The following is a 17,291-nucleotide window of genomic DNA, read 5'->3' as shown; positions in this document are numbered from 1 at the left end:
ACGCTGGAGTCTTCATGGACGCTGGAGTCATCATGGATGCTGGAGTCATGGAGTCATCATGCACGCTGGAGTCATCTACTATAGGGATGGTTTTCAGTGTCCTCTGGCACCTGTAGACTATCATCACAATCACAATTGTTCCAGCATGTCTCAAATGCAAATGTCAACAACTTCCAAAAGAGATCCATGTTGGATTCAGAATGACACAGTACCATAGTAACCATACTGCATGGTGTCAATAAGCAACAATCCATGTAGTATCACATCCATGTGATGCTGGAGAGATGCCATCCATGATGCTGGAGTCATCATGGATGCTGGAGTCATGGAGTCGTCATGGACGCTGGAGTCATCATGGATGCTGGAGTCATCAAGGACGCTGGAGTCATGGAGTCGTCATGGATGCTGGAGTCGTCATGGATGCTGGAGTCGTCACCAGGGAGGGTGTCTCTACCTGGGGGGCATGACTCTACCTCTGTCTGCGGGTCAGCAGTTAGACCCTTCTCTGTTTTCACGAAGTGACGCAACATGCTCCCGTGAGAATTGATATTTCTACACAAAACCATTGACACCGAATTTTACAAATATACACATGAAAGGAACGTTTGTGTAAATTAAAATAAAAGCTCTGTGTTTGTTCCTCATTGTTTACATCTGATTTAAAAAATGACTATGATTAAAAAGAACAACAAAGACTGTAAAATAAAACAGAAACTTCACAGTACTTAATACAGTTTTTATTGTTTTACTGTTAGATGTGACTGTGATATTTATATTATTTTATTATTAACATGTGATCAAATCTTCAGTGATTTATGAACAGGCATAACAAACTAAACCTCGTGTGAGGACATTCGTCCCTTAAGTTAAACAGGAAGTCAGTGATAAGAATCACTCCATTTTCACACATTTATAGTAAGAAACATTAGAGAGGAACACAGAACACTCAGACTGTCTTACATACGGTTTACTCAGTCACTAATGATCAGAGAATGATAATATTAAAGGGGACATATTATGCAAAATCAACTTTTTAATCATTTTAATACTTATATTTGGGACTCTGGAGGCCCTACCAGTCGCAAAAGTGTGGAAAAAGAATACTCAGTCATGTTTTCATGGTCCCCTTTAGTGTAAGTATAGGCGATAAAACACGCGATGTTGAATTCCCTGCACTTATGACGGCAGCATGCGCATTTCAGCGTGAATGTTACCGCCCACCAGTAAGTTTACCTTGAGAGCTCCACCTTAGCTCCACCTTGTCCCTATAAAATGAGAGAGTGCAGACGAGGGAGGAAGAGCGGTATTATGTCAACGCGGAGGGACAAGTGTGCTGTTGGTGGCTGCACAGTGGAGCACAGTGTTTTACACAAACTTCCAGCCTCAGAGGATTTTATATATGAAGCTAATGTGCCGGATAAAGTCAGCAAACATATTTCGGAGCACAGACTCAGTCTGATACAGTCACATACTGCGGCAGTTTATGCAGCGATCAGCGGTGGCGATTAGCGGTGCTATCCCTAAGTGTTTTTAACTGATTTACAGTTGGTCAGTGTTCGGCTTGATCCTTGTGTCGGACGTCTCTTCCTGTGACGACACTCTCGCTGCCATGTTGATATTGTCAGAGAACGAGTGGAAGGAGGAGGAGAGGAATGGAGCGGAGGGAACAGGAGCTGAGCGAGTGAGCGCAGTAACAAGGACAAATCAGAAACCCCCTGGAAGAAGTGGGTTTGTGTTTGCCTGTGTCTCATTTTCATATAAAGGGGCCACGCACAAAACCGAGCGTTCTGAAAGGGGCGGGTTTAGCAGGGTTATTGAACTGCTATGGTGCTTCATCCTTATGGTATTTTGACCAAAGCATGTCACAGACATGTTCATTAGGACACCAGGGAACTATTTTAACTTGGGGAAATAGGGTATAATATGTCTCCTTTAAAGACGAAAACATTGTTTTTATTTACAAGAAACAACATTTACAATCAATGGTGTTTGAGTTCATCAAGTGGGTCAGTGGGTCAGGGGTTCAGTGAGTCAAGGGGTCAGTGGGTCAGGGGTTCAGTGGGTCAAGGGTTCAGTGGGACAGGGGTTCAGTGAGTCAAGGGGTCAGTGGATCAGGGGTTCAGTGAGTCAGGGGTTCAGTGGGTCAGGGGTTCAGTGGGTCAAGGGTTCAGTGGGACAGGGGTTCAGTGGGTCAAGGATTCAGGGGACAGGGGTTCAGTGGGACAGGGGTTCAGTGGGTCAAGGGTTCAGTGAATCAAAGATTCAGTGGGTCAAGGGTTCAGTGGGACAGGGGTTCAGTGGATCAAGGATTCAGGGGACAGGGGTTCAGTGGGACAGGGGTTCAGTGGGTCAAGGGTTCAGTGAATCAGAGATTCAGTGGGTCAAGGGTTCAGTGGGTCAGGGGTTCAGTGGGTCAAGGGTTCAGTGGGTCAAGGGTTCAGTGGGTCAAGGATTCAGTGGGACAGGGGTTCAGTGGGTCAAGGAGTCTCCAAGGGGTCTACAATGGGTCAGGAGTTCAGTGGGACACGACAAACTCCTGTGACATGATCACCACTCTGCAGGTCTGGTAGGTGTGATGGATTTGAGCTTCATTCTTGGTTGGCTACACTGGAGTAGATTATGGTGTCCCCCCCCTCTGGCTCTGGTCTGTAAAAACAAACAGGAAGTGAAACAGCGAGAAAACATGGTGATGAGTTCACTAACTGTTGGTCAACAGGGTTTTGCAAGTTAATAGTGGATGGAGCTAATCATCCTAGCCAAACAGGCAGGAGGAAATGAAGAAGAGAGTGGAGATGGCCACACCCACACAGTTCTAAGAAAAGGTCCAATCAAAGAACACCTTGTAGAACCTGATAATGTAATAAATCCCAGATAATGTAATAAAAATTTGCACTTGAGTCCATTGAAAATGTAATAAAACCTGATAATGTAATAACTTCCCGATAATGTAATAAAGTGCATTTCCCAATAATGTAATACACTTTTGACCAATAATGTAATTAAGTATTACATTAACGGGAGGTTATTACATTATCAGGTTAGCCTTCATTTCGAAGGTCCTGATAATGTAATAATTCCCCAATATTGTAATAATTTAACAGCAGACCACCCGTTACTTGGGTTCAAGTGGTGATACTGTGTAAGCAACGCAAGCTCGAGAGCTCTAGCGCCACCAAGTTGGACATGCATGTATGTACATTAACTTTTGACTTGTTCATCCGTTTTTCACAGATGATCACACACACTTCTGTGTGTGTGTGTGTGTTTATTATTAGCTTATTAATAAAGACTGAGAAGACTGGACAGTTGTAGCTTTTTTCTTGTTTTGAGTACTTACTTGATGCGACCCAGCCTCACCCAGACTCTAACTCATGTGGCCCCCAGGCAAATTGAGTTTGAGACCCCTGCTGTACAGCAACTGATTAGCCTAGCTTAGCATGAAGACTGGAATCACTAGGGGTGCAGTTGGTCTGCAGCTTTGGAAGCAATCAAGCAGGAAGTGGAGTTCCTGAACTTCCTGTCCATGTGACTGTTTCACCACGGAATCAAACCTGCAGCTCCACTTCACATGTGTGTCAAATGGACAAGAAGTGCACCTGGGTACAGGTGAGACTGTTACCTGGCCTGTTTGTTGTGCTTGAATTTGATGATGGAGTAGCTGACCTCGACCTCAGCAGGTGACAGGAAGTCTTCATCCCTCTGGAAACAGGAAGTAAGACAGGAAGTTAGGTTTGCTGTTTCTGGTATTAATGACACATCAGCAGCAGTTCATTATAATATTACCAATGTTACTCACCTGTGGCACATCATCCATCACTCCAGCTGCCTGATTTTTATCTGCTGCTGCTGCTGAAAGTTTCCTGTAAGCACAGCAACCCACTGTACCACTGACCCACTGTACCACTGAACCACCGTACCACTGACCCACCAACCCACTGTACCACTGATCCACCGTACCACTGACCCACCAACCCACTGTACCACTGATCCACTATACCACTGACCCACCAACCCACTGTACCACTGATCCATATGAAGAGGAATGACTATAAATCAGTTCTTCAGTGAGGGTTTGAATCCTTTGGTCAGAACCAAACAGGTCGAGTGACGTTACCTTTTGATGATGAAGATTGCGAGTATGAGAGCGCACAGAACCAACAGGACACCGAGGACCACACCAATGATCAGAGGAAGTCCAACACTTTGTCCTGTCCAGCACAGGAAGTCAGGTTTAAACTGGATCCTATTCAGGATCTGAGCTCAGAGAAACCAGATCTAACAAACCTGTAGCTATCACGTGCAGAGAGTACGGCGGAGAGTGGGACGTCTTCAACCCACAGGTATAGTTCCCAGAATCCCCTGCTGTCAGAGTGCTGAGCTGGAGAGCGGGGCCAGTCTCTGAGAGGGCGTGGCCATCTCTGAACCAGGTGATGTTGAGTTGGTGGGTGGAGCAGTGTGACGTGCAGAGCAGTGTGATGTTCTGACCTTCTGACCTCACGCCGTCATCACTGGAGCTCTCGATCCTCAGCTCAGTCTCGTCTGAAGACAGTTGGAGTTTAAGTTTGAGGACTAACATGAAATGTTTGCTTCATAATCAGATGATGAAAATCTTACCAACGACTGAGACTGTCACTCCGGTTTGGTTGGTAAAATGTCCAGACATATCAACCGCTTCCATCCTGAAGCGAAACGTGGCGTTGTCTACCTCACGGACATCTCTGATCTGTAGAGTACAGTTTGTCCTCTTGTCTCCCAGGTACAGGAAGCGAGGGTCGTTTGTCTTTGACTCACTGTCGTACACAGTCGGAGTTTGACGCTGACAGATCAGATGGTTCTTACACCACACGACTCTGACGATCTGGAGCTCTTGTCTGTCTTTTAACGCTGGTTTGAAGGAACAGGGGAGCGTGACACTCGAACCCTTCACAGCACAAACAGGACGTGGAAGGTTCACCGTCTGAGCAGCAACATGACCTACAGGACAGAACTGCAACAATCGGTCTCCATGGAAACAGAACCACAACAATCGGTCTCCATGGAAACCGATCCAAATATGATGAACATGTGCTCAGGTAATCAGATTAGAATAAGACTGAGGCTAGCCACAGCAGAGGCAGTTAGCAGCTGTGGTTATCAGGTTAAACTGTGGGTTAATCTCCAGGTTAAATTTGAGTTATCAGCTTCAGCTTTAACTTGAGGTTTAACTCTGGTTATCTCTGGTTTCTGATCTTCTGTAGCTGGTTCAGTGGTTATGAAGGTAAATCACCATGGTAACAGGCACTGAACCCTAACCATCAGCACGTCTGCTCAACACACTGATGATGTCACACACTGATGATGTCACAGAACAAATGGATCGGATGAACGTGTTGAGTCTGACCTGTCAGAAGAATCATGAAGCTCCAAACTTCCATCGCTGCTGCTGTTGAGAGAAGAGACCCTTGGAGAGACTGACGGTGAAACCACACTGGACACTTCCTGTGGACACACTTCCTCTCTCTCTCTCTCTCTCTCTTACTTCCCTAAAAATGATTGTCGCATCCTGTTCTGACAAACATCAGTGTGTGTGTGTGTGTGTGTGTGTGTGTGTGTGCGAGTGTGTGACTCGAGGTGTGCTGCAATTTCCTCATGTATCCACTGGGTGGTGCTGAACATTTTTTCTTGTTTTTTAACTTCTTGTTGCCAGTGGGTGGAGCCATAAATGAGACTGTGATTGGCTTGAACTTCCAACAAACAGGATGACATCTTTCTTTTGGCTCCGCCTGCTGTGCTGGGAGGAGCCAAAGTGTCACATGTCTGGATTGGTTGGTGTCATGAAACCCTGTGTTTTATCTTTTTTAAACCTGTGGTACCTTGCCCCGCCCACTATTGTAAGTCAGGTTACGGCTCCTCCCCTGGTCTCAATCACTGAGTCATAATGACATATTTCTGTCACTGAACGTTTTTTCATTGATTCTCATGAATATCACTGCGACACTTCTCACACACACACACCCACCAATGTGCGGCGTGTCCATCTCAGCCCCGCCCTCAGGGTATCATTCTGATATATCTGTCCACCTTACCTCATTCCCACTCGTCTCCAAAGCTCCGCCTCCTCCATCAGCTGAAGCTCTCGCTCCTGGTCCTTCCTGAACTCCTGAGCAGCTGCTGTAGTGTGGTTCATGATTGACATGCAGACCACACCCCCTGTACAGAGAGAGAGAGACAGAGACAGAGAGACAGAGAGACAGAGAGACAGAGAGAGACAGAGACAGAGACAGAGACAGAGACAGAGAGAGAGACAGAAAGAGAGAGAGACAGATTGACAGATAGAGAGAGACAGACTGAGAGAGAGAGACAGATCGACAGAGACACAGAGAGAGAGAGAGAGACACACAGAGAGACAGACAGACAGACAGACAGAGAGAGAGAGACAGATTGACAGATAGACAGAGACAGAGAGAGACCTTATCAATGACCTTTCACAGGGATGGATGATGAACTCTACAGGTCCTCACACACACACACAGGGTTTGGTGACGAGACAATGTTCCCTGACGACAGCGATCAGAACAAAACCAAAGTCCAGAGAACTGATGATCAACACCACATCATACGCACCTGAAACCAGAGGAGCAGCAGGAGGAGGAGCAAGAGCAGGAGGAGGAAGAGGAAGATCTCTCTGTCAGTTGACAGAGACGAACAGCAGGTGGAGTTGTTTCCAACGCTGGTTAAAGTTGTTTACTCACACTGACCTTTGACCTTTGACACTGAACTAAACTGAACCAGACTGATCTAAACTGAACTAAACTGAACTAAACTGAACCAGACTGAACTAAACTGAACCAGACTGATCTAAACTGAACTAAACTGAACCAGACTGAACTAAACTGAACCAGACTGATCTAAACTGAACCAAACTGAACCAGACTGAACTAAACTGAACCAGACTTATCTAAACTGAACTAAACTGAACCAGACTGATCTAAACTGAACAAAACTGAACCAGACTGATCTAAAGTGAACCAGACTGATCTAAACTGAACAAAACTGAACCAGACTGATCTAAAGTGAACCAGACTTATCTAAACTGAACACAACTGAACCAGACTGAACTAAACTGAACCAGACTGATCTAAACTGAACTAAACTGAACCAGACTGAACTAAACTGAACCAGACAGATCTAAACTGAACCAAACTGAACCAGACTGAACTAAACTGAACCAGACTTATCTAAACTGAACTAAACTGAACCAGACTGAACTAAACTGAACCAGACAGATCTAAACTGAACCAAACTGAACCAGACTGAACTAAACTGAACCAAACTTATCTAAACTGAACTAAACTGAACCAGACTGAACTAAACTGAACCAGACTGATCTAAACTGAACCAAACTGAACCAGACTGAACTAAACTGAACCAGACTGATCTAAACTGAACAGAACTGAACCAGACTGATCTAAACTGAACCAGACTGAACTAAACTGAACCAGACTGATCTAAACTGATCCAGGCTGATCTAAACTGAACCAGACTGAACTAAACTGAACCAGACTGATCTAAACTGAACTAAACTGAACCAGACTGATCTAAACTGAACAAAACTGAACCAGACTGATCTAAACTGAACCAGACTGAACTAAACTGAACCAGACTGAACTAAACTGAACTTAACTGAACCAGACTGAACTTAACTGAACCAGACTGAACTAAACTGAACTAAACTGAACTTAACTGAACCAGACTGAACTAAACTGAACTAAACTGAACTAAACTGAACAAGACTGAACTAAACTGAACTTAACTGAACCAGACTGAACTTAACTGAACCAGACTGAACTTAACTGAACCAGACTGAACTAAACTAAACTTAACTGAACCAGACTGATCTAAACTGAACCAGACTAATCTAAACTGAACCAGACTGAACTAAACTGTACCAGACTGATCTAAACTGAACTAAACTGAACCAGACTGATCTAAACTGAACAAAACTGAACCAGACTGATCTAAACTGAACCAGACTGAACTAAACTGAACTAAACTGAAGCAGACTGAACTAAACTGAACCAGACTGATCTAAACTGAACCAAACTGAACCAGACTGAACTAAACTGAACCAGACTTATCTAAACTGAACAAAACTGAACCAGACTGATCTAAAGTGAACCAGACTGATCTAAACTGAACAAAACTGAACCAGACTGATCTAAAGTGAACCAGACTTATCTAAACTGAACAAAACTGAACCAGACTGAACTAAACTGAACCAGACTGATCTAAACTGAACTAAACTGAACCAGACTGAACTAAACTGAACCAGACGGATCTAAACTGAACCAAACTGAACCAGACTGAACTAAACTGAACCAGACTTATCTAAACTGAACTAAACTGAACTAAACTGAACCAGACTGAACTAAACTGAACCAGACTGATCTAAACTGAACCAAACTGAACCAGACTGAACTAAACTGAACCAGACTTATCTAAACTGAACTAAACTGAACCAGACTGATCTAAACTGAACAAAACTGAACCAGACTGATCTAATTTGAACTAAACTGAACTAAACTGAACAAGACTGAACTAAACTGAACTTAACTGAACCAGACTGAACTTAACTGAACCAGACTGAACTTAACTGAACCAGACTGAACTAAACTGAACTTAACTGAACCAGACTGAACTTAACTGAACCAGACTCATTTTTAACTGAGTGAATCAATAATGGAAAAGAAAAACAAACGTGTCGTGCGAGAAGTGTAAAATGATGAACACACACTGCTTCTGCCGAACATGACTGCCAGAGCTGTCACACACTCGGCACACACACACACACACATTAGAGACAAACATTAATATGATTGAAAAATAAAATAGATACATGAATAATGATAGTGCCTCAGTATTCCACTTTTGTATGTGTGGATACGTTCTTTTACTTAGAAGATACGTTCTTTTACTTAGAAGATACGTTCTTTTACTAAGAGGATACATTCTTATATATACTACTCTACAATGCTGTAATATATCTATTTTCCACATTGTATCATTTGTATTGTATTTATTTTAATAGAATTAATTAATAAATGAAGTTAAATATTTCAAATGTAATAATAATAACAACATATATATGCATTTATTAAAAGTATTTCATATGTTCATTTATCAACACTGTAGGTGGCGATAATGAGGCTGCAGCACTTGGTGCCAGCCACCATTCAAACAGCAGAACAAACATACATACTTGCATACTTGAGTATTGAGAAACAACCACATACTTGTGTACTTGAAGTATATGAACTAAGAAGAACACATTAACACAGCTAATGTTCAAAACCTTAAATGTATTGATGATTGACATCAATAAGTAAACATGAGACAAGAGGGTCTCTTGGACTTGACTTGTTACTAAATAAAAATACCTTTGTTTGGTATGAGTCCTGTGTCAGTGGAGTCTTTTCCTGCATCATCAACTCATCACCAATCGTTCATAAGAAGAAGGAAGCCTGACAAAAACGACATACTCCCGTATTTGGCAAGTATATACTCCCAGCGTACTTCTCAAGTATATACTTCCCAAGTAAGCAAGTACATACTTTCTTACTTGAGTATTGAGAAACGGCCGTTCTTTTACTAAGAGGATACGTTCTTTTACTAAGAAGATACGTTCTTTTACTTAGAAGATATGTTCTTTTACTTGGAAGATACGTTCTTTTACTAAGAAGATACGTTCTTTTACTAAGAAGATACGTTCTTTTACTTAGAAGATACGTTCTTTTACTTGGAAGATACGTTCTTTTACTAAGAAGATACGTTCTTTTACTTAGAAGATACGTTCTTTTACTAAGAGGGTACGTTCTTTTACTTAGAAGATACATTCTTTTACTAAGAAGATACGTTCTTTTACTTAGAAGATACGTTCTTTTACTAAGAGGATACGTTCTTTTACTTAGAAGATATGTTCTTTTACTAAGAGGATACGTTCTTTTACTAAGAAGATACGTTATTTTACTAAGAGGATACATTCTTTTACTTAGAAGATACGTTCTTTTACTATGAGGATACGTTCTTTTACTAAGAGGATACGTTCTTTTACTTAGAAGATACGTTCTTTTACTAAGAGGATACGTTCTTTTACTAAGAAGAAGATACGTTCTTTTACTAAGAAGATATGTTCTTTTACTAAGAGGATAAGTTCTTTTACCTAGAAGATACTTTCTTTTACTAAGAAGAAGATACGTTCTTTTACTAAGAAGATACGTTCTTTTACTAAGAAGATACGTTCTTTTACTAAGAGGATACGTTCTTTTACTATGAGGATACGTTCTTTTACTAAGAAGAAGATATGTTCTTTTACTAAGAAGATATGTTCTTTTACTAAGAGGATAAGTTCTTTTACCTAGAAGATACGTTCTTTTACTAAGAAGAAGATACGTTCTTTTACTAAGAAGATACGTTCTTTTACTAAGAGGATACGTTCTTTTACTATGAGGATACGTTCTTTTACTATGAGGATACGTTCTTTTACTAAGAGGATACGTTCTTTTACTAAGAAGATATTTTCTTTTACTAAGATACGTTCTTTTACTATGAGGATACGTTCCTTTACTTAGAAGATACGTCCTTTTACTAAGAAGATACGTTCTTTTTTTTCCTTTTTTCTTTTCTTTCCAAATGTGTTTATTGGACTTTCTGAGGTTTTTTGTTCCTTACATGGAACCACAAGTTACAGATACAGATAACCCAAGAAACAGCCAACCAGACAAAAACATACTTTAAATTAAAAAAATAAATAAATAAATGAATAAAAATAAAAAAACAAACAAACAAACAACCAGAAAACACTCAAAACAAAATGGCACAGTTAGTGGTGAAGAGGCAAAAAATATCGAGGCAATGGGATTCCCAACATTTGTACAGGGGTTGTAAGGTCACTTTAGAGCACTAAGAAATTGAGGGCCCTTTACGAAGTCCAAGAAGGAAGTCCACATTTCTTCAAACAGTGCATATTTTCCTTTCAGTGAGTATGTTATTTTTTCCATGGCTATAACTTGCACAATGCCATCCATCCAGCCTTTTGTAGGCGGTCTATGTAAAGATTTCCAACATTTTGCAATATTCCGTCTGGCTTGAAGTAGGCTTAGGGTAACCATCTTCCTGATAGCTCTGCTGAGATTAATATCCTTTGGAATGAGTCCCAAAACACACATTCTAGGGCACAGAGGCAGCGTCACCCCTGACGTATATGAAAGTGTTTCAACCACCTCTCTCCAGAATTCTTGTATTTTTGGACAGGACCATAAACAGTGGAAAAGCGTCCCTTTGTGTGTTTCACATTTAGAACATACATCAGGAATGGAACCATTGAAACGATTCAGAACCTCTGGAGTGATATACAACCTCATGGACCATATGTATTGTAGCAGTCTGAAACCTGAATTAGATGTTTGTGTTTGAGACTGTGACTGGGCACAAATAGTTTGCCATTGAGACTCAGTTATCTCCTCCCCTAAGTCTGCACACCAAGCAAGTTTCTTGTCCTCAGAAGACTCAAGTGACCCAGATAACAGAATCCTATAAAAGATGGAAATAAGTCTCTGGTGAGGGCTTACCACAATTTCTTCTACTGCTGAGAGGACGGGTATTGAGAGCTGTTTTTGTGAAATGATTAGCAGGAATGTCAAATTGATTTCTTATATCCTCAAATGACATGAGAACATCCTCCTGAAAGAGATCTGCTATTTGGCCAAGGCCTTTGTCTGCCCATAGTTTGAAACCCTTGTCTTTTGCCCCTGGATGAATATTGTTGTTACCCCAAATAGGTGTGAACTGTGATAGATTTAGAGAAAACTTTAGGTAACTATGAACTTCATGCCAAACAAATGGGTTACCTGTGGATTTCCTAAGTTTATCAGGCTTATCTGAATACAGATACCTATGAAGAGGTACAGTATGTTAGCGATGCATGTCTTTCCATGGTCCCCCAAGAGAGGTAAGAACTGGGCCTAAACCAGAAAGAAGTAGTCCAAACCATTTGAGATTGGGGAGTTTCAACCCTCCCCTATCATAAGGCAGCTAGAGTAGGGAGAGGCGTAGTCTCGCACGTCTGTTACACCATATAAAATTTCTGAAGATTTTAGTCATATTTTGGAAGAAGTTTGGTGGTGGTGAAAGTGGAATACACTGAAACAAGTATAGGAATTTGGGTAGGACATTCATTTTAAGGATATTAATCCTGCCAATCATTGAAATTGGCATCGTTGTCCACCTGTTAATGAGGTTAGACACTCCTGGTATCACAGGGCTATAATTAGTAGAAACAAGATCCTCTGTTGAATGAGTAATTTTGATCCCCAAATAAGTAAAGCATGATGTGTTTTTAAATGGGGTGTATATTGGGGGGCAACTTCTCTCTGACTGTTTAAGGAAGAGGATATTTGACTTGGATTCATTCACTTTATACCCTGAAATTGACCCAAAGGAATTTATTAAACTAAGGAGACTTGGAATAGAGCACTTTAGTTGAGTCAGGAATAAAACAATGTCGTCTGCGAATAATCCTATTTTATTATCCACATTCCCTATCCTGATACCAGAAATACCACTGTTTTGTCTAATTGTAATAGCGAGTGGCTCAATTGCTAATGCTAACAGAAGGGGTGGAGGGGGGCACCCCTGTTGAAGCACTTCAAAAAGATAATCATGTTCCACCCTGTCAAACGCTTTTTCAGCGTCCAGGGAGACTAGTGCTGTGTCAGGGCTTTCTCTCTTCACCTCAACAATATTTAGTAGTCTTCGAATATTATGGAAACCCTGACGGCCTATTATGAAACCGTTTTGGTCATCAGAGGAGGAAGATGTTTTTCAAGGCGTCTAGCAAACACCTTTGCTCTAATCTTAGCATCTGAGTTAATGAGCAAATAGGACGATATGATCCACATTTTATGTGGGGCTCATCTGGTTTTAAAATCAGGGTTATTAATGCATTCGATAAGGAGGGTGGTAGATTTTCGGCTTCAATTGATTCGAGCAACATATCAAAGAGTGTTGTCCGGGGCAACGCCTTAAAACGCTTGTAAATATCAATGGGTAATCCATCCGGACCTGATGCTGTCCCTCCATTCATATGGGACAGCGCTTCAAGCAGTTCCTCCTTTATGATGGAATAGTCTTTCTTTTACCTTTTTGTCTAAAGCTGGAATGGAGAGCCGATCTAAAAATGAGTGCATGTCATTAATATTCAGAGTCTCTGACGTATAAAGGTTCATATAACATTTTTGAAATGCTCTGTTTATTTCTGTTGGATTCGTTGTTGTCGTCCCGCTTTCAGTTTCAATCTCAGTGATCTCTTTCATTTTGCAGAGTTTTAATCCGCCATGCTAGTAATCTATCCGCTGATTCTCCCTGGTCATAATACGTCTGCTTTAATCCACTGATACTGTTTAAGGCCTTACTTGCAGTAACATCATTATATTTAGCCCTTAATTCTAATATTATTCACTGAGCGCTCCCTTTCTAGATCTTTAATATCTCGCTCAAGTTCAGTCATAAGGAGATGTGTCTTATTTGAGTTGCTACTAGTATAAGAAATCATTTGACCTCTAATATAGACTTTGAAGGCTTCCCACTTAATAGAAGCTGAGGTTTCATTTTTATTCTAGGCAAAGAACAACTCAATGTTTTCTTCCACAAAGCTTAGAAATGCTTGGTCATGGAGCCATCTTGGGCTAAGCCTCCACACTGTTAGGCATGGTCTGAAATAGCTATGCCTTTATATCCACAGTCTTGTATATTAGCCTCAAGAGACCTAGAAATTAGAAAATAATCTATGCGGGATTGTGTCTGGTGTGTGTTTGAGTGGCAAGAGTACTCTAATGCGGTGGGATTTCTAATTCTCCAGATATCACAAAGGTGCAGCTCTGACATGAAGTGACCTATCACCTTTCGGGTATTAGTGTGTGAGGTGTCATTTCTCGATGAGCGGTCTAGAAGGGGGTTAGGAGCACAATTAAATCTCCACCCATTATTATTTCACTTATTGTCTTATTATTGAGGAAACCGTCATAAAGAGGTTACTAAAGAATGCGGCATCATCATTATTGGGTCCATAAACATTAACAAGAATAATTTCTTGGTTCAAAAGAGTTCCACTAACCACCACAAATCTACCTGCAGGATCTTGGAGAAGTTTGTGAATCCTAAAAGGGACTGATTTATGGATAAGGATTGCTACTCCTCTTGCCTGTGAGGAGAAACAGGCCATCACTTCCTAATACGCACAATCTCATTTGACAATAAATGTGTTTCTTGAAGAAATATGACTTTAGCTCTCACACTCTTACAACAGTCTGCAAATCTGGACAACTTGCATTGATCCTTAACTAAGGAGCAGATACAAAGCATTGAACAAACGTGGAACCCAAGTCCAGCAGACAGTATTAAGTATTACACACAAAAAAGTAAACCCTATCACGTGTAGCTAACTGACCCATAATCAGGATTTCTAACAAGAAACCATCAAACAGAAATGTATTACTGTCATTATTATTGAAACAGACTTAATACCATCAAACAGAGGGTCAGCTATATTACCGGAATATTAAACATATCACTGGGATATAATAATATTGTCCCATACATCTCAGTCTAAGTCATTCAGTCATTATAGATCCAAACCGGCTAGCGATATCTAGCTTGACTCACGTCATTATTCTGTTCGTCTGAGACCGTTCTGTCTCGAGCTGTTGGATGAATGCCGCTACCTCTGCTGGAGTCAGAAAAGTACGAGATTTACCCTTGTGATAGATCCTGCAATCCAAACTCGATATCCAGATTGTGTATGTCAATCAGTGTAATTATAAGCTTAATTTGTATCTGTGACAATCAGAGTGAGTCAAATGTATGTGATCTATCATGATGTGAGTTGTTGGTTGTTGTTTCCTCAGGATTTTTGTCCAGTTTCAGTCCAGTCCACGTCTCTGAACTGTCCACGTCTCTGAACTGTCCACGTCTCTGAACTGTCCACGTCTCTGAACTGTTTACGTCTCTGGGCTTTCACACCATCAAACTTTCTCCTCTGCTGCTGAATCTCCGCCGAAAGGTCTGGGAAAAACATCACACCATTCTCCTCGCACTGAAGAGACTTCTTCTTCCGAGCAGCTTTCATCACTCGGTCTTTGTCGGTCAGCCAGCAGAATTTCACGAGAATTGCCCGAGGAACAGGTTTTACGGTTCGGCTTGTTATCATTAGAAGTGGTTGCTTTCGGAAGTCTGAATGCTTGGTCGACGGACGGTGGAATCGGGAAGTTTTCTGACCCAAGTAGAACGGGTAACCATTCGTTGAGGAAGGACACCAAGTCACCTTTCTCCGTGTTTTCTGGCAAGCCCACCAGTCTCAGGTTGAGCCGGCGCTGGCGATTTTCCATGGTCTCCACTGATTTAGCGAGTGCTAGCACCCTTCTTTTAGTAGATGCAGAGACGTTATCCAGGATGTTCAATTGGTCCTCAGCTGAACTTATATGAGACTCCGCGCCACTCAGTCCTTCGGAGGAGTCTAAGGCTTCTCTGATTAGAGGTGATAACTTCTTGGAGCTGTGCAGAGAAGTCTTTCTGAAGCGCATGTATAGCGGCTAAAATATCTTCGTCCCCAGCATGGGTTGTGGGAGCATCAGCGAGCTCCAAATCGTCATCTTTCTTCTTCTCCATAGCTCTTGAACCGAGTTTACTCGACTTCATTTTGGATCCTACTTCTGTCTTGCACTTATAACAATCGACTAAGACTTTCCACAAAAGCAAACTAACGGGTTTACATAAGAAATATTTTACCGGAGCACACGGGTTCTGCGACTACTCACGGCCACGTCATAACCGGAACTCCAAGATACGTTCTTTTACTAAGAGGATACGTTCTTTTACTAAGCAGATACGTTCTTTTACTAAAAAGATACGTTCTTTTACTAAGAGGATACGTTCTTTTACTAAGCAGATACGTTCTTTTACTAAAAAGATACGTTCTTTTACTAAGAGGATACGTTCTTTTACTAAGCAGATACATTCTTTTACTAAAAAGATACGTTCTTTTACTAAGAGGATACGTTCTTTTACTAAGAGGATACGTTCTTTTACTAAGAAGATACGTTCTTTTACTAAGATGATACATTCTTTTACTAAAAAGAAACGTTCTTTTACTAAGAGGATACTTTTTTTTACTAAGAACTTGATGCAGCGTCTGTCTATGAGCGCAGCGAGGTGTCGAGTTGATGCACATGACTTCAACACTGGCAGGTAAATTGATCATGAATTCAGAATGTTCTTGTACTGAATTATTCATTCATTCATTCACTCAGTCATTCATTCATGTCACTTGTTATTTAATATGTTTAATATGTTTAAAAAACAAACAAAAAAAACACTCGATCAGTCGCTTAGTTGGCTTATGCCTCGGGCCGGCCCTGTCCACGTCTCTGGACTGTTTACGTCCCTGAACTGTTTACGTCTCTGAACTGTTTACGTCTCTGGACTGTCCACGTCTCTTAACTGTCCACGTCTCTGAACTGTTTACGTCTCTGGACTGTCCACGTCTCTGGACTGTTTACGTCTCTGGACTACCCACGTCTCTGAACTGTTTACGTCTCTGGACTGTCCACGTCTCTGAACTGTCTACGTCTCTGGACTGTTTACGTCTCTGGACTGTCCACGTCTCTGAACTGTCTACGTCTCTGGACTGTTTATGTCTCTGGAATGTCCACGTCTCTGAACTGTCTACGTCTCTGGACTGTTTACGTCTCTGGACTGTCCACGTCTCTGAACTGTCCACGTCTCTGGACTGTCCACATCTCTGAACTGTTTACATCTCTGGACTGTCCGTGTCTCTGAACTGTCTGTGTCTCTGAACTGTTTACGTCTCTGAACTGTCCGCGTCTCTGGACTGTCCACGTCTCGGAACTGTTTACGTTTCTCTGGACTGTCCACGTCTCTGAACTGTTTACGTCTCTGGACTGTCCACGTCTCTGAACTGTCTACGTCTCTGGAATGCAGCCTGTCCACGTCTCTGGAGACTGTGAGGACGCCGCAGACTGTGGACACTTAAATGTATGTTATCAATCAAACACATGAGGGTTATTCTTCTTATTAATAAATCTTAATTAAACGTCATGTACTTTAAAATAATAAAAGATATTTTACTTTAATAAACTTCATAAAAGACTGACTTGACCTCGTCTGTCTCTTGGCTTGGACACAGTTTTTTGTTTTTTTTCGGACACGTCATGACGTCACAATCACAGCGTGTAGTGACG

The 17,291-nt window shown here is 41.5% G+C and overlaps 1 protein-coding gene across 1 annotated transcript; it reads right to left on the bottom strand.

Moving 5' to 3' along the window:
• Positions 1-722: 722 nt before the first annotated feature.
• LOC131470849 (uncharacterized) lies at positions 723-6,254 on the bottom strand. Its single transcript, XM_058646880.1, has 7 exons — positions 5,381-6,254; positions 4,615-4,974; positions 4,285-4,539; positions 4,115-4,208; positions 3,797-3,860; positions 3,620-3,699; positions 723-2,646 (listed from the first exon to the last, which is right to left on the bottom strand). The coding sequence occupies exons 1-7, from the start codon at positions 5,412-5,414 to the stop codon at positions 2,589-2,591; spliced, it is 945 nt and encodes a 314-aa protein (XP_058502863.1). The 5' UTR covers positions 5,415-6,254; the 3' UTR covers positions 723-2,588.
• Positions 6,255-17,291: the final 11,037 nt, after the last annotated feature.

Source organism: Solea solea, chromosome 13 (genome assembly GCF_958295425.1).
Source record: "Solea solea chromosome 13, fSolSol10.1, whole genome shotgun sequence".
In the NCBI taxonomy this organism is placed as follows: Eukaryota; Metazoa; Chordata; class Actinopteri; order Pleuronectiformes; family Soleidae; genus Solea; species Solea solea.
The sequence above is the reverse complement of the archived record's forward strand: the minus strand, read 5'-3'. Positions and strand labels throughout refer to the sequence as shown.

Coding starts and splice junctions, on each gene's coding strand:
- LOC131470849 (XM_058646880.1), bottom strand. CDS start 5,414: ATGGAAGTTTGGAGCTTCATGATTCTTCTGACAG. Junction 4,975..5,380: donor CTTCATGATTCTTCTGACAG/GTCAGACTCAAC, acceptor TCTGTCCTGTAG/GTCATGTTGCTGCTCAGACG. Junction 2,647..3,619: donor AAGCACAACAAACAGGCCAG/GTAACAGTCTCA, acceptor TTGTTTTTACAG/ACCAGAGCCAGAGGGGGGGG.